A 22,806-nucleotide genomic window follows, 5' to 3' on the forward strand; every position below is an offset into this window, starting at 1 on the left:
TTAGGCAGTAAAGTGGTCCAGTGATGGCATAACCTACAAACACACACTATAACATTCTGTCAATTACAGTCGTATCGTGGCTGCCCGAAAATCATATAGCCTGTAACTCCACTATTTGTAGATATTTTTTATATATCTATCAGGCATCACATACCTGCTTCACCTTTCGATGTCCTACAAAAAGCTATTTCTCTGCTTTGACTAAAGAGTACAGATATTGCCATAATTCACTTTCTAGTCATTTGGTATGTCCTTGCTGTGTAAAATGAAAAATATAAATATATAGTATATACCAGATCCATGTGAGGGCAGTGGTTGACCTAAATAGGAAGCTGGGTAAAGTCACACAGTCTCTGCTGTATCGTTTACAACATGCAAACTGCAAAATATTGTATCTGTGTTTTCATGCTGAACACCTTGAAGTGTTGTTTTTAGTAAGGCACCATATTTGCAATGTGTTGTTACTGTTCCAACCCTTTGCATTGTAAAAAGCGGAGCATGAATGGGTTAACTAGCTATATTTTAGTTTGGTATAGGCCAATAATGGATTTTTAAGGGGGGGGGGGGCATATTTATTATTTATTTTATTTTATGCATTTTAAGTATTTTATTGTGTGTTGTGTGTTTGTGTATACTTTGGTACTCTGTTGAAAGGTGATGGTGTGAGAGAGAGAGAGAGAGAATAAAAGAGATAGAGAGACAGAATGTGTGGTATTCATCATCGCTCCTTACAGGCATTGGTTGTTGTTGCATGCTGCAGATGTCCGAAAGGAGGACAAAGGACCAGGGAGGAGGGAACTAAACAGCAGGTGGACAGTGAGACTTTTCCATCCTTTATGAGTAGTCACTCTAAAACTTAGTGATTGTTGTAAAGTTAAACCACTAAACTGAGTTTAAGTATTCAATCCAATATCTGGCACTATATCTATAATCAGTCGGAAAGATTCAAATTAAATAATTTTCAGGGGGATTCCATGAAATTGTTTGATTGCTTGGTGCCTACTTCTGACAAGAACCTGTGGTAATAATGTGGGATGTGATGCAGGGAAGATATTAGAAAGAGAAAAAAACATTATAAAGACACCTCTAGAATATGTTAGATGAATATTGTCCTTGGTTATGTCCAGTAAAACACTTGTCATAATCTTACACCATCATAGTTATGGCACATATGGCAATAAGAAAGACCTCTTCTTATAAACACATGGTTTCTGTGGCCTGCTAGGTAACAGTATCCAAGATTTTACTTTTGTAAAAGAACTGTAAACATCGTCTGTGTGTGCTTCCCCTGCAAATGTGTGGGAGGGTGGGAGGGGATTGGATCACTTATGATATGCACACACAAATACTCACTGACAGCCCAAAACCACAAGTTCTAGATACAACTTTAAACCACCTGCTGTAACAGAGGTGTCATAAGCTGCACAAACAACAAAATACCAATCCAAGCCAAGATAATTTAATTTAATAAATGTGCGGTCAAATTAATGTTCAAACACCAAAAAGTTGCTTTTGAAAATGTAATTGTGGAAACAAGAAGGCTTCATGAGGACACACAATGGACAAAATGGGATAAGAATGTTGGGGGATATCTCGCCCCCTGCTGCATACTTTGCGGAAGTGTAGGACCTCCTGGGCCTACAGCTTGATTGTATCATTAAACTACCTCCGAGTTCCTGCAAAATTCCCACAATTGCTGCTGAAGGAAATCCAGCTCCTGTAGGGTCCTGCTCATCACTGAGAGCTATCAGTCCTAACATCTTCCAACAGACTGTAGTTAGGATCTCTCCTCACTCAGAATAAAAACGGCAAGAAACATTTTGATTAGGATGTAATTTCCTTTGAATTCCTTTAATGACAATATCCTTGTACATTTGTGCATGCATCTTAGTATGTTGTGATGCATCCCATCACAATTTCAGAATGATGCGCAAACCAGAACGGATTGAGGAGTATGTAGGCCTATGTTGTGCAATATTTCGAGAGATAAAATACTTGAAAGTCACAGACAACACACAAACATATAGAAATTATGACCTAGGCTACCGGGTTAAAATTTAGGCTACAAGGTAACGGAGTCTGTTTCCGTCTGACAACCTTCGGCTACCATCGGTCAGTACATCGGTCAGAGGTTCCTGTCTATGAATCTTCAGTGATATTTCTTGTTCGATGGCGCCCTCAAACGCTGAGATGCATTAGTGCATTTAACAATCCAATAACAACCTCCATTATGGCCAGTAGGGGGTGGTAACACACAGTTTAACGCACTTCTGGTGCGCCAAGCTCCATAAGCAGATTTGAGGAGGGTTCAATCATAGCGAAATTTGTTGGATGCTTACCAACTACAGTTTGATCTCGTTAAAAGAAACAGCCGATTTCATGCCATATCAATTAAGTTCGGCCAGGCTGTAAGCTTTTTCTTACTATGTGCAAATTGAGACTATTTAATAAAATATTTTAGTAGGCCTAACCTACTGGTTCACTTCATTTATGTAGCATAGGTCTATGTAGGTCTACATTTAAAAAGAAAAGAAAACAAAAAAACATTAGCTTAGCCTGTTACACATATCAACATTTTCATGGTTTATTAGACCATGTGTCTCAGGATATCCAGTTAAAAAAAGAAGAATGCGTTAAACTTGTATTTAATGTTTAGTAATTTGTACTCTTTAGATGTTAAGCAACTATTTGAACAGTTGTTTTAATGTGCATTACTGAAATACATTTTTGTACAGTCATAAGCATTAGGAGTTAATGCCTGCTCGCTTAACCAATCTCTGGCATGGCATCATCACGTGACGCTCCATAGCAACGCTGGCTGTCATCAACTGGTTCGGGCGCAATGAAAAGTGCAGGATGGAGACAGTTCTAACAAGGTGTGAACTATGGGTGTGAAGAAGCAACTGAAGAAGTGAAGAAGTAACTGCGCGCCGATTGGGCTAATAATGTGTCGGGAGCTCTATGTGAAGAAGTAGTGTCCCAGATTATTCAAAACATTCCAGCGAGTTCAAAGGGTAACTGCGGGTCTCAATCATGAGTTATCTCAGTCCAGGGTATGTATCTGCCTTATGCACTGTCTTTTTCGTTTTCTGGATGATTTTGAATGAAACAGGCCTACTGATGATGATATGTTGGGATAGTGTGCACAATGACAACTCGTGCGACTGACAGTGAGTGACGAATAATTTAACTTTATCAAGGGAACAAAATAGTATAGCCTACCCTTGTTGGCTTGTTTTGTAGCCTGTTACTTTGAGGATATTATAGATTAACTTAGGCTAATTGTGCATAGAAACTCCAGTTGTTTTCATAAGAATACCAATTGTAATGTACTTTGAATATAGGAGTAGGCTATGTACAATAGCGTTAAAAGCTTATACATATTTGGTTAGGAAAGAGTTACCTGGACACAAAGGAAGTCTTGCCTTTAACATTTAACGACATCATCCACTGTTAAATATTAGACTGTCATCTTCTCCCACTGTCAGATGTAGCCAATTGTCATTCTCTTAGACAGAGAGAAATGAACACAAAAGGGGTATGGGTTAAGTGTGCTATCCATTCTATTCCCAAAAGTAATGAGACACCTGTAATGGTATACTTGACCTGATAGTTGTAGAGATCCTGTTGTCTTCCTTACAAATGCTTGAGGAAATCAAACCTGTGTTGGAAAAAGCTAGCTATCAACAGCAAAGCATTTCCTAAGGTACAGTTGACACTAGTGTAATCACTCAATTACCTTGTGACAGTTGCCCCTGAAAACATCATGTGATTTATTTTCAGGGTATGGATGCTGATGCCTGTAACTTATATTAACCAAAAACTGTTTGGACGATTCCACAATATATCACATACATGTTGTGTATGTGTGACAATTATGCAAAACTTTTTTTAAAGAAAACTTAAATGAGTCAAATAAGGACTAACCTATTTATGGATTTTACTGTAAACAAACTGCAGTGTTGGTCATTTTGCTCCACTTTAGACTCCTCGAGGCCTACAACAGTCTCACAGACAGGCACCTGATTGGATATTTTAACAACACAAGAATACGAAGGCATCTCCGGAGAGCTGGACTGGTATGGAGGGTTGGCTTTTGTTATACCTTATTTTGGGTCTGAATACATAGACCACTCACTGTATACATAGTTCTAGTTTAACTGCTTTGCTATGGTAAATGATAGGCTGTCATCTTATAATACAAATGCATCATGCTCATTTTCACACATAGCAGTTTTGACTATATAGTCATGTGTGTCTGTAATTGATGCCATTATTGATAATGCCAAATTGGCATCTAATAATATCAGCAATGCAGATAAAAAAATGACCTTTCATCAACCCTTTTTTCACATGCAGTATGTTTGGCTATGTTTCATCAATTCTTTTTTATATATAACATACTGTATACTTAGAATAGCCTGGGCAAACCCAGTCGAACTTCAGCAAATTTGGATTAGCTCTGGAGGTCTGTCTGGAAAGGATCCCAATGGCGCATGTTTCCAAACTTTACGACTTCCAGGAGCGTGATCAGCGTGAAACTTAAATTAGTGCATTAAACTCTTACCAAATCATTGCAGATTCTTTCATCATCAGAAGTGCAGCAAACACATCTTTCTTGTAAACAAATGTTTTAATTGCATTTGTTTTCCAAAGAAAATACATGTCTTGAGTTTTTGGTGATTCGGAAACGTCAGTGGACTCCTTACATACAGTTTCATGTGCTTAGATCACCAGAAGTGGCCGGATCGTCCCTGAGAAGGAGTACCGACAGAAGGTCATCCACAGAGCCCACCAGAGACATGTGCGAGAATGCCTAGCCCAGGCCATATTCCACAAGGTGCTTGACATGGAGGTTAGTCATAGTTTTTATCCTGTCCAGAAAAGTCCAATATTCAGTTAGATTATAAGTAACAAAATGTAGAGTATAAAAAATATTGACATATGATATTCAGAGAGGTAGTGTATTTGAGGGGTAGGTATCTTTTGTTCTTCAAAAAGTTCCATATACCGGTAAATAAAAAAGGGTAATATAGAAAGTGCCTGAAATACACAACATTTGAGTCAGAAACATGAATCCATATAATATGTAAACATTGCATTAGCAATATCATTATCATGGTATTCATTGTGTATTTCTTTTCTTACCCAACTCAATTCAGCGAACACACCAGACAGAAATCAAAAAAAGGCTTGAGGAATTTGCTAGGAGAGAGCGCGTGTACAAAATCAAGGTATAGTGCATTTTGAAACTGCATTTCAAGCATAAACAAGCATAAACAAATAAATTAGATACATTTTTCTGGCGTCTGTAAACATCATATTAATTACTGCTGTATTGTCTGAATTGTCCATTTGCACAAATTAACAGTTATTTTTGGAACATTCCTCGGTCTCAATCTTTTCAATCCGTTTTCTAGGTGGAACGCTCCAAGAGACATGATGAAGATTTCATCCCCATGCTGTCTCCACGACCTCCGACCGGCCCGAGGGGGAACCACACACAGCAGTCTGGGCCAGACGGGGAGATGTCCGAGTCCTCCGAATCTGTGAGTAACTTATGTGTTCTTCCAGAAGAGTTGTGATGCAGGCCCACCTCCTCAATTCAATTATATTCAATTCAATTCAGTTTTATTTCTATAGTGGCAGAACAATTTAGATTGTCTGGAGGCATTTTACAGAGCCAGAGCCAGAGCTCGGACCCCCTAAGTCGACTAAGGCCAGCCAAAGAAGGCAGTCCCTTTTAACAGAAAAAAAAACCTTGATCAAAACCTAAGCTCTATGTATAATGTACTTTAACACCCTTTAACAATATTCTTCAACCTGTAGCCCTACTCCTAATGTTGGAGAAATTATAAAGGATTTGTTTTATTTTGCCACATTTCTTTTTTCCGACTAATAAATGCCATTGTTACAATTTCTATGTGACATTCTAGCTGTATTACAATATTGCTGTGATGAGCAAATATATTACACATTTGACTTATTATAACTGTAAGATGTTCACTTGTATTTTTCAATAATTTCCTTAACATGAGAACTGTCAGTAGGCAAGAAAGTTTAAGAACTCCTGTGCCAAACTGTGCTGCAATACAGCACACCAGCTACATGTTGTACCCATCATAAAGTCACTTGTTACACACACCTATTGTCTTGGGTACTCCAGTCTCCTGGAGCTGACAGACCTAGCGGTGCCGTTAGCTCATTTGGTTTGCACTGGCAGATAGTTGCCAGGCATATGTCCGTGTTTACTGGAGCAGCGCGTTAGGCTGTTTGCTCCCTCTTGGACCCATTATGCTTGAGTTACACATCAGCTCAAGTGGGACGATTATCAGCCGTTCAAATAATCTCTGTTTTAACACAGGTGTAGTCATAGTTGAACTGTTCAAATATACTGCTGACAGAAGGAGGCTTTGTATAGGCCTTTTATTTGTGCCATCTAGGCTCCTCTCCACTGCTCCAAGTCCTTTTTCGCAAACTGTGCAAACAAGCTCAGCGTGCCGTGACTTGCTCAGTGTGCCATTTGTGCTGTCGTGGCAATCATGGCATGGTAGATGGCAGATTTCAATATTGTTAATTGCTCATTTTTTCTTATGCGGTAGACCCTTTGGGAAATCTACTCAACATATTCACACAGCAATGATATGTAATCAAACCTAACCATACAGAAGATTTTTTCTTATGATATTGTCAGACACGTGTGGACTGAAAAGCAAGGCTTTATATACAGGGCATGATGAGTGGTGAATGCAGTGCAGTTGGTAGGTAACGAGGGTGAGGCAGAGCAGAGCAGAGCAGGAACAGGTGGAGGTCAGACTTCAATCAGTGTGTGTTACCAGGCAGAGAGAGAGCTCATGACAGAACCCCCTAAGGGACGGCCCCAGAAGTCCCCAAGAGTGACACCACGCCGGGAGGGCGGAGGGGAGCGGTGGAGGGGCTAGAATTCCTCCGAGCCGTCGGTCAGTGAACATCCTCATCCTCGGGAGGGAGCTGGAGGGTCGTGGACAGAAGACGGGACAGGTACCGAGACAGGGTCAGGGTCAGGCACAGGACAGGAAGCCGGGCGGGCAGGGACGGTTAGGGGACCCCTCTGGGGCGGCCCCTACGGATTGCAGGTTGATCAGGATGCAGACGGTGGAAGTCGGCGATGAGTGTCCGGTCCACAATCCGACTGGCTGGCACCCAGGTTCTCTCCTCAGGTCCATAGCCCTCCCAGTCGGCCCGAGATACTGGAGGCCCCTACCTCGCCCGTCTGGACGAAGCAGGCGCCGAGCGGTGTACACCAGCCCACCGCCAACGAGGGCGAGGAGGAGGAGGAGGAGGAAGCGCACGGGACCAGCGGGCTTTCATCGCCGGCTTGACTTAAAAACATGGAAAGTAGGGTGCACCCTCATGGAGGTTGGCAACTGGAGCCGGACTGCGGTTGGGCTGATGACCCTCTGGATAGGGAACGGGCCGAGAATCGAGGTGCCAGTTTCGCCGATTCCACCCGCAGTGGGAGATCCTTGGCTGACAGCCACACCTTCTGGCCAACACGGTAGGCGGGTGCCGGGCGATCTTCGGCGGTTAGCCCCAGTGGCATAGCTGACAGCTGACTTGAGTAGCGTGGCACGAGCTTGTGACCAGGTAATGACGGCAACGGGCGAGGCATAGGGCGAGGGCAGGCGGGCAGGACACATCTCCTTCCTGGCTGGGGAACAGGGGGCTGGTAGCCATACACACACTGGAAAGGTGACATACCAGTGGCAGAGCAGGTGAGGGAGTTGTGAGCATACTCTTTCCACATCAGTTGTTGTGCCCAAGCCTGGGGTTTGGCGAGAAACCATGCACCGCAGCCTTCTCCAGCTCCTGGTTTGCCCGCCGGATTGACCATTGGACTGGGGTGGAACCCAGAGGTGAGACTCACTGTGGCCCCTAGAAGACGGCAGAACTCCTTCCAGAATGTAGAGGTGAATGCGGGCCTGGGTCAGAGACAACATCCCTGGGCAGCCCGTGTAGACGGAAGACATGATCAAGAACAGCCTGGGCAGTCTCTCTGGCAGATGGCAGTTTAGGGAGGGGAATGAAGTGTGCCATCTTGCTGAACCGGTCAACCACAGTGAGAATGACCGTCATCCCACCTGATGGTGGGAGGCCAGTTACAAAGTCCAAGGAGACGTGGGACCAGGGTCGTGGTGGGCACAGGCAAGGGCTGGAGTAAACCAGCGGGGGCCGAAAGTGGAGGACTTGTTCTGATTGCAGGTGGGGCAGGCACGACCCGAATTCAGGACATCCCTTCTCAAAGAAGACCACCAGAAGCTGGGCAAGGAGATGGCAGGTGCAGGCGGAGCCCGGTGGCAGGCAAGGCGGGAGTTGTGTCCCCACTGTATGACCGGGGACCTCAAATTCTCTGGGGACGAAGAGGCGACCGCCTGGGCATGCACTGGGACTGGGATGGTCACGGAGGGCCTCTTGAATTCCCTCCCTCGATATCCCAGGTCAGGGCAGCTACGACTTCCAGGGATCGGGCAGGATTGATGCAGGTTCCTGGGAAGGGGCGCCATCCTTATGAAACTGACGGGAGAGAGCGTCCGGCTTGGTGTTCGAGAACCTGGGCGGTATGACAGGGTGAAGTTGAATCTGGTGAAAAACAAGGCCCAGCGGGACTGTCTGGGGTTAAGACGTTTGGCATTGCGGATGTATTCGAGGTTTTTGTGATCGGTCCAGACCAGGAACGGAACTGTGGACCCCTCCAGCCAGTGACGCCACTCCTCCAGGGCAAGCTTGACAGCCAACAGCTCACGGTTTCCAACATCATAATTGCGCTCTGCAGGTGAAAGCCGGCGAGAGAAAAATGCACAGGGGTGCAACTTGTTGTCCTCCTCTGCCCGTTGAGAGAGTATGGCCCCGACTCCCACGTCTGAGGCATCCACCTCGACAACGTAACTGCCGGGTCTGAATCCGGCATCTGGAGGATGGGGGCAGTGGTGAACCGGGCCTTGAGGGTATGAAAGGCTGTGTTGGCCTCTGGGGTCCAGAAAAAGGGGTGTTTGATGCTGGTCAGAGCTGTGAGGGGAGCGGCGACGGAGCTGTAGTTCCGGATGAATTTCCGGTAGAAATTGGCAAAACCGAGGAATTGCTGCAACTTCTTCCTATTCCCCGAACTGGCCAGGAGGTAACTGCCGGTGACCTTTGGGGGGTCCATCTGGATATTGCCTTCAGCGATGATGTATCCCAGGAATGACACAGTCTGAGCATGGAACTTCGCATTTCTCGGCTTTGACATAGAGAGAGTTCTCCAGGAGCCGCCAAGAACCAGCTGGACATGACGGGTGTGTTCGACAGAGTTCTGGAGAAAATTAAGATGTCGCCCAGGTACACGCGAAGGCAATTTATTCAGCATGTCCCGCAGCACATCATTCACCAGCGCCTGGAATACCGGGGGGCGTTGGTGAGGCCAAATGGCATTACCAGGTACTCATAATGGCCGGTGTGGGTGTTGAATGCAGTCTTCCACTGGTCACCCTCCCTTACCGCACTAGGTGGTAAGCATTTCTAAGGTCCAGTTTGGTGAAAATAGTGGATCCCTGGAGCAACTCAAAAGCAGAGGTGAGTAAAAGGCAGAGGGTACCGGTTCTTCACTGTGACATCATTCAGACCTCGATAATCAATGCAGGGGCGAAGAGAACCATATTTCTTTCCCACAAAGAAGAACCACCAGCAGGAGAGGGAAGACGGGCGGATGAGTCCAGCTGCCAGGGAGTCCCTGATGTAATCCTCCATAGTTTTTCTTTCAGGAGGGATAGTGAGTAGAGGTGACCTTTGGGTGGAGCAGTCCCAGGGAGGAGATCAATGGCACAGTCGTGACGGACGGTGTGGGGGCAGAGATGTGGCTTTGGTCTTGTTGAACACCTCTCGGAGGCCATGGTAACATTCAGGGACATTAGAAATGTCGGGGGGGCAGTGCTGGGGGTACTGAGCCGGGAGGCAGCGAGGCAGCACGCAAACAGGTCAGGTGGCAGGCATTTCCCCACTCTTTCACAGTTCCGAGGCCCAAGGAGGTGAGGATTGTGGAGACGGAGCCAAGGGTAGCCCAGGATTAGGGGTTGGCCTGGAGAGCTGAGCAGGTGGAAGCGGATGTCTCTCTGTGGTTTCCCTGACACCATCATTGAGATGGGGGCTGTGATGCTGGTAACTGTGCCATTACGTGACCGGCCCAGGGCCCGGGCTGGAACAGGAGTGGACAAGCGATGGCTTTCCAAGCCCAGCTGGACGAGCAAGTCCTGTTTCAATAATGTTTGCTTCTGCGCCAGAGTCCACCAGGGCTGCCAGGGTGTGAGTGGAATCAGACAGGTGAAGACAGACTTGGATGAGGGGTTTACGGCTGATGGAGGGCTGAATGTTCATTGAGCTCATCCGATTCCTCCTACATCTGGTGAGCTCCGGCTTTTTGCTGGACAGGTGGCGACTGATGACCATCACCACCACGGTACAGGCACAAGTTGGGTGTGATGCGTCGCTGGCGCTCTGCAGGGGTTAGGGGAGGCCTGACGATCTCCATCGGGTTCAGACTGGTCCGGCTGGCTAGATGGTGTGGCAGGTGCGACAGAAGGGCAGTTGGGACAGTCCGCGGTGCTGGTGGATGGACTCTGGTGCCCTCTCTCACGGACGGGCGGGCCTGGATCCTGGCGGTCGATGCGGACAGCCAGAGCAATGGCTTCATCAAGAGTGGGGGGTTGATCATGGGAAACCAGCTCGTCCTTTATGTAGTCCGCCAGGCTGTGGAGGAAGGCATCCACCAATGCGTCCATGTTCCAGGAGCTCCGACTTGCCACAGTTCGAAAGTCAATGGAGTAATCCGCAACAGTCCTTCTGCCTTGGCGAATACTCATCAGGGTCCGAGATGCCTCGGCTGTTGCGGATTCCAAATCGAATACCTTGAGCATCTCCTCTGCGAATAGGTTGAAGGTTGCACATGCTGGGGTCTGGCGCCTAACTCCGCCCGTTCCCCAGAGTCGAAGCTCGCCCGCCAGGTGAGTGATCACGAATCGACCCTCGCCCTTCAGTGGCAAAAGTCCTGGGTTGCAGGGTAAACTGGACACGGCAGCTCGTCAGGAACGCCTCATTACCTGGGTTGGGTCGCCGCTGAACCGCTCTGGATTGCCGATCCTGGGTTCTGGGGCTCCGGCAGCCACGGCAGCAGTGGACTGGGCAGGAGACTCGGGTGCTGGGCCGGTGAGCAGGCTGGCTGGGGCTGGGCCGGTGGGAGCAGGCAGAGGAGAAAGGTTGGTGAGAAGTTGAATGATCATTGCAAGTTGTTGCTGCTGGAACTGCTGACGCTGTTGGTAGCCCGGCTTGAAGTAGGGAGGCAATGTCAGCAGTGTTGCGGTTTACCCTCTCTCTGTCTCTTCCAGGCGCTGCATGGCGGTGGGTGGTTCTGGTTCGCCGGTTTCCATGCTGGTTCGACCGCGGCGCTGGGTCCATGTTTGGTCAGATCGTACTGTCAGACACCAAACAGGACGAGGACCACAAAAGCCGCCACGCTCAAAAAGTTTATTTAAGGGTTGGGGGTTAAGGGGTTTCAGGGTTCCGGGGTACAGGAGTTCCAAGAGTCTGCGCGTGTGTGTTCCCCAGCAGCCTAACAGCGATGGCAGGAGCTGGATGATCCGGGAAGTCCTGGGGAAAAAAAACACACACAACAGCAATTGAAACGAAGCAGCAGTACAGTCAAGGACTAGGGCGGTATTCGTGAGAAGAGGGACGGAAGGCAGGCCAAGATTACCGGGCTGGAGAACACAGAAGTAGTCGGCGGGTCCGGGATCACAGGCAAAGAGTCAGAGGCGTTTTTCCAAAACAGGCAGGTAACTGGTGCTGGTTGCAGACGATCTGACAAGTGTGGACTGAAAAGCAAGGCTTTATATACAGGGCATGATGAGTGGTGAATGCAGTGCAGTTGGTAGGTAACGAGGGTGAGGCAGAGCAGAGCAGAGCAGGAACAGGTGGAGGTCAGACTTCAATCAGTGTGTGTTACCAGGCAGAGAGAGAGCTCATGACAGATATAGTCATATCTTACATTAAAAGCAGTTTGTAATTATACCTATTTGTTAACCCTCACCATGATATTATTTGTGGGGTAATATTACTGATAGTGGAGAAACATATGGCTTATAATGCATACCTGAAATAAGATCCATTATGGAATAAATGCATGCGTTTCCCTGCAGCCTGGCTCCTCGCGTCCCAACACGGCCCCTGGGAAGATGCAGAGGCCAGTACGACTCAAGCCCATTGACAGGAACAGCACCACAACCTCCGTAAAGAAGACCCCTCCAAGCTCCAGGAACCAGGACTCCTCAAACGACACTGACCAGCCGCTCAGTGTAAAAAGACTGACATACAGTTTCAAACGTTAAATATAGTTCTCCTGGTGGCAATCTCAATAACTGGTTTGACAGTTGCTTTGTATATGTCTGAAAGTAAAAGTGTGTGTGTGTGTGTGTGTGTGCGCGTGCGCGTGTGCGTGCATATCTTAAACAGCTGGACAGGGACATGAGGCAGTGGACCACGCGAGAGCACCACAGCACTGTGTCCCCATACCGGCTCCCTGTAATCAACAACTATGTGACGCCAGTGCCACCCCTGACCAAGAGGAGAGACAGGGGCATGAAAGGCCCTCTCAACGGGACAAGGGGACGACGACTACGGCCCACAACAGCCCCAAGTGTCCCTGCCAACAAAGAGGTCTCGCTTTTCTCCTCTTCTTATGCAGAAACATTTATGCATTAACAATACTATCCTCCACTTTAAATTTATTCTAACTATCTAACTTTTTATAGATTTGTATATACTTCTTTTAACCTATTTATCTTCTGGTGTGCTTTCCTACTGCTATATATACCATAGTGGTACTGAGCAACTTGGAAGTTTGAATTTCCCTTTGGGATCTATTTACAGTATCTATCTATCTATCTATCTATCTATCCTCTCTAAAGGGGGGCAAAATAATTCAGTTCAATTCAATTAATTACTTTCTTATATCGTGCCAAAGCATTCAACTCAGTTTTTCCAAATAAAAACAGGTAACTTGATCATGTCGTTATGACCATAACCAGGAACCTGAAGAAATGTAAACCCAGAATGAATCCAGTCATTAAATGGATTTTTGATTTCCCTGTAAGAGGGTTAGTGTTCATTTATGCTAAATGAATGCAAGTATCCATAGGAGAGCTCCCAATAGTAAAGAAATGGGAGTGAAAGCTGAGCTCTGAGGGAAACGCAATTGATTGGGATGCAGTTTTCCACTGTTCTAAGAACCCAAATCACCAGTATACCCATGTGTTACAGACTCTTATTTTCATGTCTGAATGGTATATATGGTGCTAATAAAAAATTGATCACAAAAAAAGGAGAAGTTTATCAACTTTTGACTTTCCTCTTCAGAATTCTGCGTTACTGAGGACATCTATGCAGAGCAAGGTGACCGTCACCATGGTGTACTTTGGGAGAGGTGTCCACCTGTCACATGACCTGATGGACATTGGGGACGAGGTGAAGGCGTTCCAGCAGCACTGCGGAGGGGAGAACCTCTGTGTCTACAAGGGCAGACTGAGGGAGGGAGGTCTGTATCCCAACACAAAGCCATTAGTACCATAATAGTAGGTAAATTAAAATGATAATGTAATGTCATCGAGGGTAAAGCGCTACACATATAGGCGCTGACATGAGTCCGGTGACACCCTCTGTCACTCTCCATGCACATCAGCACAGAAATTTTAAACTGACAAGCACTCGATTAACAACAAATTCTATTGAGCGGTGCCAACAGAAATAGAACTTAATTGTACAGTAATTTACACGGCGGCGGCGAAGGGGTTTGTGGTTTGAGGGGTTGTATTGAAAACAATGGAGCTGTAATGTAATCGAACATCGAAAAGGTAGTGCACCTTTAGTCAGAGCACCTTTAGTCAGGGAATAAGGGCAAAACTTTCTGATACATACCAGAAACATATTTTTTTTTGCTCATGTTCTCTTAGGAGCTCTGTGAGTTTAGATACAAGTAGAAGATTATGTTTTCAACAATGATTCCAGTCAAAAGTCCAAATGAGAAACAGAGGGTGTACTCAAACACTTTTGCTCTCCCATAGAGACGTTCCAGTTCATCTCCAGACGGCACCGTGGGTTCCCCTTCAGTCTGACGTTCTACCTGAACGGCCTCCAGGTTGATCGCCTCAGCTCCTGCTGTGAGTTCAAGCACCGGAAGGGCTCGCGGCTGGGAGGGCGTCATGGCCACTTTGGGTTCTTCAGTGTAGACGGGGCCCAGCCCTGCTACAAGTAAGAGAACCTTTCCCTCAGTTTCCCCATTCATGCTCCAATTTTTGGAGCAATGGATGGATTTCAGCTATTAAAATTGTGAATGATAATTCTCATCACAGCCCAGATCCGTCAGAGAGTAATCTTCAGTACTAGGAGTCTCGTCAGTATTTTTTTTGTTTTCCACTGTTGAACTAGAAACGAGCTTTAATCATGGATCAAGTGTCACTGTGTGAGCAAACGTTGACGTGTCTCTACTAGGTGTATCATTGCCATGGGGCTGGACAAGAAACCAACTCCTCCACCAAAAAGAGTGAGTGATGACAGAAGCAGTCCGGCCATTGAACTCTGCCCTGGCAGTGCACAGGTGCCTGTTGAGGTGCAGGAAGGCAGGGTGGAGAAGAGAGAACTGGAGACAGAGCCGGAGTCCATCCAACCAGACTGCCTCAAGGCCGAGGAGGAGCCAATGCAAGATGACCAGCCTAAAGATGGTGAGAGGATGGTCACATTTGTCCATCTAGTAGCCATTGGTGATAGTTAGTTTTCATTTATTCCATTTCTGCAGACATTCTGTGCATTGATAATGTCACACCTTCTGAACCAGTGGAGCTACTGGAGTGATAGTCAGACACATGTTCTCTGTCAGATTATGAAGAGGACTTTGAGGCGGACGACGAGGGTCCCATCGAGAATGGAGGTGAGGAAGCCAACAGAAAACCAGCCTCTCCCACTAATGAGGGGAGAACAGAAGACGAAATCCTAGACGCTCCTGAGGGTGAGCCGGCAGAACACAACAAATACCCCGACAGCGAGGATGAAGATAAGAACGGTGAGTGAAGAGTGTGTCAACTTTCCAATGCACCAGTCACCTTCTAGGAACACTAATTTGCATTGAGTATACTGAACTTGTTCACTTTCCCTGGGCAGTCTTTCTACTAACCTGTGATTACCATCTGTTCAATTCAATCAATGTCCATACCTTCCTATACTTGTTTGTGTTCATCATCTGTGTCTTAGTAAATAAGTAATAAGTAAGTAAATACATAAATAGAAAAATATATGCCTACATCCATATGCCCATTTGAATATACTTTGAACAAAATGAGGTTCACTTGCTGTTGGGCATCTCATTTTAGCCCATGCTTCTTCTCCTTTAGATCAGAGAGAGTCCATTTCATCCAGAGGTGCCTCAAGCCACTCTGGCAGCGATGCCGAGGACAGTGAGGTTGAGGTGGAAACCAAGGAGGACAACGCTGCCGGGATCTCCAAGGCCCCAGAGGGTATGCCCCAAGCTGAGCCAGAGTCAGAGCCTGAGCCTCCCCTCGCCATGGAGACATCGGAAAAGGACCAGCAGGAGGATGCTGAGATGACGGAGGTGAGCTCTCCAGTCCCTCCAGAGGCTGCTGCTGAGGCTGCTGTCGAGGCACACATGGAGACCAAGGACAGCACAGGAGACAATCTGGAGAAAACCGAGCTGGAGGTATCAGACAGCACAGAGGCTGTGGCTATGGCTGTGGCTGAGGGGGAGGGTACGACTGATCCAGCAGGTGGGTCTGCAGCAGAGAGTGAGCCTGAAAGGGGTGAGTATCCACACGAGGCTACCCATGTTTGTGTCTGCTGAGTGCTTGTGTGTTCATGGTTTTTATCCTCGCTGGGAGCTGGAACATGGTTGTCTCCCATGCTTCACTCACTGTATCATTTGAATATTGATTAAAGTTTGACATACTAACTGAAATAGTTTTCTAGCTCATCTCAAAGTGAGATAACAGAAATATCATAATAATACAAAAGATAGAATAATAATATAGAAAATATAATAATAACATTCTTTTTGCTAAATAATTGAGATATTTAATAGTTTAGTCACACCCATGAGGCAATGGGACACTTGTTCTACCTTCCTGCTGTTGAGTTGTTTTCATTGGGTCCGATTGGATGTTATGTTTGTTTTGTTGCTGTGTGTAACCTGTGGTAAACCTCTTGCCTTTCTGTTGTCTGCTCAGTTGACATCCTCTTGACCTGCTCTGAAAGCCAATTTATTATTGATTATGTTGATGAGCTGTCTCTTTGGTTGTGTTTATCTATGCATTGTACACCAGTATTTTTTGGACTTGATGCCTTTCCACACCATTGTAGAGCTTCTACAATTAATTTGTTTTTGGTTTGTAAAGTTTTATAATGAATTTGAACTTTTAAACTGAAACGTTTAATGTACACTAGGCCAATGAATCAAGTCTCTGAAAATGCTGAGCTGACATTACTCATTTTCATTTATTAATATGTTTGTGTTTGTCATTCTCCTTCATTTTGATTATACATGATATGACATTTGCATGTTATGGTGGTATATTGTGGTCATTTGCATGTGTATTCCCTTCTGAAGAACTTCACATTCTCACTGTCTCTGTCCTGTCTCTCTGGTTGGTTATTCATATTTTATAAAAATGTATTCAAATTTAAGCATAATCTGCCATGTGAGATTTTGATCAAAAACATTTGAACAGAGCAGATAATCAACAATGTGCATGTTTGTTGGTCCTGTGCATGTTGTGCTTTTGATCACATTCTTTTTCAATTAAATAAAGTTGAATGATTTTATTATGCTGTGTGTGTTTTATTGTGCATTGTCCTTTAATTTCTTAGCAAAATCAAAATTATATTATATTAGATTGCAGCCATTAAACTTATTATTCAATATAAAGACAAAAAAATTAAAATGTTGAACTGCTTTACTGAGCCTTTGTTTTTCTCTGTGCTCGTTGCATCTCAAGCCAAATCTGTGCAGGAGAAACTGGCAGAGGCCATTTTGAACGAGAGCCACTCAAGTCCAGAACCAGAACTCAGTGACACCAGCACAGAGGAAGAGGAAGAGGCGTCTGTAGACCAAACACCACAGGACACATCAGGTATGTCCTCTCGCTAAGTCAGCAGATTACAGGTATACACTTTTATACACTTATACAGTCACTCACCACATACTTTCATACAAAGCGTCTTAAAGTTTAAGTTTGGTAAAGTTCCCTGAAGGTCAAACTCATGATCATAGTAGTGTTAGCATGTTGCTCTTCCAAAGAGATATAGGAATAACAAAGCTACAGGGATACATGTTTTTTATGCTTACCTGACAATATTGGAAATGCATATTTATTTAACTGTGAAGTGCCTTCATGTTACTGTCTGTTTACCTTTTTTTCAGTTGTTGAATCAGACACAAGTGTTGCCCTCAGCTTGCTACAGCCTGGGAAAGAACAGGACAAGGAATGTGAAGAGGGCTCTAAAGAAATTGCAATTGAGGAGACAGGTGCACAGGCCAGTGAAAAGAGGGAGCCTTCACCTGAAAATATAGAGAAGCAAGCCACAGATGAACAAAATGTGATAGCAGAACAGAAATGTGCTGTGAATGAGGAGAACGTGGAACCGGTGGATGACAGCAGTATAGCAGCATTAGAGGTGCCTGCTAATCCTGAGGGTGAGAAGAAAGAAGAGATGGAGTCTAGTGAGACCAAAGAAGCACCATGTGAGGTTGAAACTGAGGCAGAAACGAAGGAGCAGGATGTTGACGAGAGTGCTGAGGAACAGGCCGAGGAGTCCAGAACCATTGCCAACGAAACTGCAAGCGCAGACTTAGAGAACAATGAGGAAATTGCAGAGGAGATGAAAGACACCACGGACTCTGAAGCACCACTCGAACAGCAAGACCAAGAAGAAGAAGACGAAAAGATGGACTCCAGCGAAGGAGCTGCTGATACAGCTGAAGGAGAACCTGCAGTCTCAGAGACTGAGGCACAAAAAACAAGCGATGAGCCCTCGGAGAGTGTGATGCCAAAATCAGAGGTAGGACAGTCTGAGGAGCCATCTGTTTATGGCACAAAGAGGACAGAAACCCCAGATGAGCAGCATGGGGGTGCTGAGAGTGAAACAACAAAAGCAGATGATGCAATAGCACATGACGACAGCACCCATGTTGATAAAAGTACTCAACAGGAACCAGAGAGCAGCATCGTTGAAACATCAGAGAAACTTTCTGACACAGGGGACGTTGTGGAGGGAGAAAGTGGAGAAAACAGTGAGGAGAAGTTGGTAGATACAAAAGAGGTTGAAAGTAACGAGAGTACTGTTAAAAATGAGAGTGATCCCCAGAATATTGAAGAGAAAGAAGACGCTAAAGAGGAAAAAGCAGACAATTCAGATGAAGGACATAATGAGGTCAAGCAAGAGACTGCAGAAAATGAGAGTGTAGCCATGGATCAAGAGGGAGCGATTGTAGACGAACTGAGAGAGGAAAAGATCAAACCTGTAGAAACAGAGAATGTAGAAACTGCTCAACAGCAAGCTAATGTAGATGCTACTGAACAGCTTGAAGGGGATCAAGTTGAAGAGGTAGCAAACGAGGAAGATTCAGCAAATACATTACAGGATAAAAAGGCAGAAAATGAAGTAAAAGCTGAAGATGAAGATGCAAAGAGCTGCTTGTCAGATGTAGTGAAAGAGATTAGCGGAGAGGGCAAAAGCAACACTGAAGACAATGGTGTTGATGGAGATGAAAGGAATAGTGTGTCAGAGGGAGAAAAAGAGAAATCAGGAGAGGGTGATGGGAAAGAAAAGATGGATGCTGCAGAAGATGAAGGCAAAGAGGCCAAAACTGAGACTGCAGAACCTACTGCTGAACCAATAACTGAGAAAGAAACTGAAATGGATATGGAGGTAGAAACTAAAATGGATGATGGTGGGCATGATGGTGGCGATGAGGTGAAAGAAGAGGAAGTTGACGTGTCGGCTGATGGACAGGTGGACGACAGAGAGGTAGACGATGGACAAACAGGACATCAATCAGAGGGAAACGAAGAGGAGAGAAAGAAAGAAAGTATAAAAGATGGTGAGGAGCATCACGTAGGATTCACGGAGAGTGAAAATCCTGAAGACATGGAGGAAGGAGGCGCTGAAACTGTAGATGGTGCAGAAAACAGCAGTGCAGCCAAAGAAAGTCAAAGGTCAAAGGTCGATGATCAAGTTGGGAATGCACTGAAAGATAACAACACAAACACCAAGGTAGGGGAAGTAGAAAGGTCAGAGAAAGCTGTAGCAGATGATGTGGAAAAGAATGACAGTGAAACATGTGATGGAGAAAGAGGGAGCAGCGTAGGTAGAAAGGAAGACAACAGCAGGGAGAAAGCAGACGAGTGTGGTGGTGTTAGTGATGACACGAGAGCAGAGAAAAGAGAGCTGAGAAATCAAAATGAATCAGAGGCAGACAGGGATGTGAATGGAGAGGATAAGGATGCTGTCATGGAGTTTAAAATGGAGGAGACAGCAGTTAGTGGGGATGGAACGGAGTCACAGTATGGTGATAAGAATGCAGAGGTCAAGGGGGAGGTTATAGAGGGGAAGATAAAGAGGACTCCAGTGTTTGAGTTTGCGATACGTGGGGTTAAAAGTGAACTAGAAAATATTGAAATCAATGACGAAAATGGCGAGAAAATAACAGCTAGTGAATGCACAGGAGATATGGTAATGAAGTGTGAACCTGAAGGTCAAGAGCCTCACCAGATTATTGATAACGAGCAGAGAGACAGTTCTGATACAGAGGGAGAGGAGATGAAAGAGACAAAGATAGAGGAGATTGTAGGAGTTAGACAAAATGACGTGGAGGAAATGAATGGAGATGACACAAAGAGTGACAGGAAGCTGAGCTCGGACGAGTCTGTTGAGACGCAGGTGAAGGTGGAAGATGAAAAAGGCAAAGAGCTGTTTGATGCAGCTGATGGCGACGGATGTGGAAGTGTTCTGTCAAAGACTTCAAAAGATGGCCTGAACAGACAAGGCACAGCAAAGCAAGACGCACACATCGACCAACAAGTTGAAGAGACTAGCACAGAAATCAAGCCTTTTCTTCTAATCCAGGAGCCAGAAGGACTGAACACAGTGCACACAAACAGTACTGGGCCTGATGTGCCAGGTGGAGCCGGGAGTGATCTGGAGACCAAAGGGCACAAACGCATGCCAAAAGACTCCGAAGCAAAGGAGGACACAAGCACAAAGGAAGGTCAAGGAGGAGCACAAGAGCTGGACAGTGCTGAGAAAGAGCATGTGGTCAATGGAGAGCAGTCTGTGGCTGAAAGCTTAACGTCTCCTTTATCCTTAGAGCGACAGGAAGTGGGAGATCTTGTCTCTAAGTGGGTGAACCAACACCAAACCAGAGGATGTTTTCAGACATTTGTCGAGCCCTTAGATGACATAAAAGACACCTCCTCGTTGTCAAAGGGGAAAGTGGATGTGGATGGTCACTTGGAGAAGGGGGAGGGAAGCCAGTCCACGAATGTGCCAGAGTCTGATACTCTGGATCAAATGTCTGAAATGAAAGAGGATTACGTCTCACCGCCAATGAGCGCACACACTGTAGACAAACAGGAAACCACTGTCGAGGACTTTGTTATGGAAACTAAAGAGGAAAAAGCAGAATCTGATGTAAGAAGTAAGCATTCCAATGATGAGTCAACTCTTGCAACCAAAGACATGTTGGAAGAGAGGCAAGATAAAGAGATTAGAGATGTTAGGCTTACTGCTGAAACTGAATATGCTGAGAAAGACACAGCCAGCATAGCAACAAAAGACAGGGAAAACCAACCTTATGAACAAGGAGCTGTATCAGACAGAGTAATCGATCTGATAGCCACCACCAAAACCAAGGATGACTCTAAACCGGACTCTGAATCTTCATCTGAATCTGCATCTCACGCCAAAACAGATCATTCTGTCCACTCGGGACATGCTGAAGACACAACAGAGAAAAAGCAACAGCTGAGGTTTGAGGATGTCATCCCTCAGAGTCAGAGTCACAGACTGAGCACTTTCTCAGTTGAGGACTCTCGCTTATTTGGTCCAACCACTTATCCAAGACTAGCTACAGCTCACCCAGAGCAGAGCTACTGAACCTGAAACCAAATGAGGGCCATGGCGGTAAGATTAATTGCCTCTTGCATTTTAATATGAGACTAACATATTTCATTAATAGTGACAGTTAAATTATGGATCAGTAAGTAACACTCACTCTCTTTGCTGACTGAATAGTAATCAGACCCAAGTATTAATATAAAAATGTGCATTTTATGTTTATAGAGCTGCTGTTGATTATATGGGGGTAGAGTACAAATGAAGTGAAGACTCTGATGTGTCCTGTGAACATCTTCAATCAGTTCTGAAGCTTGCACAGTAACATGGTTGTTTACAGATGAACCACCCACTGATTTGGTGAGAAACCATTTTAGTGAGTCTAGGTGGTAGTATGTTTACTCTCGGACGGTGATGCACTGTTTACCTATCATTTACGGACAGCACTCGTGGATGTGCCGTGTGCGGAGGGGATCTAGTGTACACAGCCTTTCACCAGTCTACTGAAAGCAGATACCCCTGGACGCTCTCAGCACAAATAATTTAATTATTCATATGCTGTGGACCTCCCGCAGGTCAGCCCGGAGTGGAAGCGGGCGCACACACTTTAAAGGGCAAAGCAGAGCAGAGGACAGCAGAAACACACACACACACACACACAAACAGACTACCCTTACCCAAACATGTCCACACTCTTCCCAACCCCAGACACAAACGCACACACACTCATCCACTCACTCTCAAGCCAGTAGTACACAGACCACCAGACACACACACACACACACACACACACACACACTCACTCACTCACTCACCCCGTACATACACACAGAGGATTTCTCTCTGAGAAAATTACAATATCACACTTTCCTTTGATCATAGGAGCCAGAGTATGCATGAGATTTTGAGATGAGAACACACTGGCTTGATGTTGTGTACACGGTACATGCAGAATTTCAATGAAAACTGCATACACTTTGAATAGGTAATTTGGCACCCCTGTACAGAGAAGGGCTACCTGTTGAACTCTGAATCACAGTTTGCATAAACACTTTATAGTTTTTCAAAGGTTCACTAAAAATAAAGTGGATGATTAAAATGTGTCAGCACAAATATTTATAAGTAGTCATGTTTTACATAAGTTAAGGTGGTTAAGGTGATGTTTTCAATTCCTCCTTTTTTTTTCTTTACAAATATCATTGTTGAAATTACTAAAACATTCATGTCACACATTTTAAGTCATGAATCATTTAAGTCATTGTTTGTTTGATTATATATATATATATATATATATATATATATATAAAACACAATATATAATCTTAACAATGTCATTAATGCCATTATGTGACAGTATAATAGTGTACACTTTACTCATTATATTTTATGTTTTAGAAAACACTGAATCTCAACAAGGAGATAATCTTATATCAGGTGCATTTGTCAGCTCTAGTTATATTTGACTTTAAATATTGAATGAAGAATACTGCATGTATTCATTTTTAGTCCTTGTAAACCTTTGTTATACAGTGATGATAATAAACTGGAGTCTGTATAACAATTTTGCTACAGTAAACGTAATGGCAGGATTGTACGAATATGCTAAATTGTTTCACCAGAGGCCTAATT

The 22,806-nt window shown here is 45.0% G+C and overlaps 1 protein-coding gene across 2 annotated transcripts; it reads left to right on the forward strand.

Annotated features, from left to right (window-relative positions):
- The first annotated feature begins 2,843 nt into the window (after window positions 1-2,843).
- Window positions 2,844-22,331, forward strand: erich3 (glutamate-rich 3). Of its 2 annotated transcripts, XM_048251577.1 has the most exons (15): window positions 2,844-3,053; window positions 3,986-4,079; window positions 4,730-4,855; window positions 5,163-5,234; window positions 5,421-5,549; window positions 12,204-12,359; window positions 12,517-12,720; window positions 13,420-13,597; window positions 14,124-14,310; window positions 14,551-14,780; window positions 14,936-15,118; window positions 15,447-15,869; window positions 17,061-17,195; window positions 17,486-21,246; window positions 21,406-22,331. In XM_048251577.1, exons 1-14 carry the CDS (start codon window positions 3,034-3,036, stop codon window positions 21,217-21,219), a joined length of 5,871 nt encoding a protein of 1,956 aa, XP_048107534.1. In that variant the 5' UTR covers window positions 2,844-3,033; the 3' UTR covers window positions 21,220-21,246; window positions 21,406-22,331. The 2 variants fall into 2 exon arrangements, with proteins under 2 accessions (XP_048107534.1, XP_048107535.1); XM_048251578.1 differs by lacking the exon at window positions 5,163-5,234.
- Window positions 22,332-22,806: the final 475 nt, after the last annotated feature.

This window comes from Alosa alosa, chromosome 9, assembly GCF_017589495.1.
Source record: "Alosa alosa isolate M-15738 ecotype Scorff River chromosome 9, AALO_Geno_1.1, whole genome shotgun sequence".
NCBI lineage: Eukaryota > Metazoa > Chordata > Actinopteri > Clupeiformes > Clupeidae > Alosa > Alosa alosa.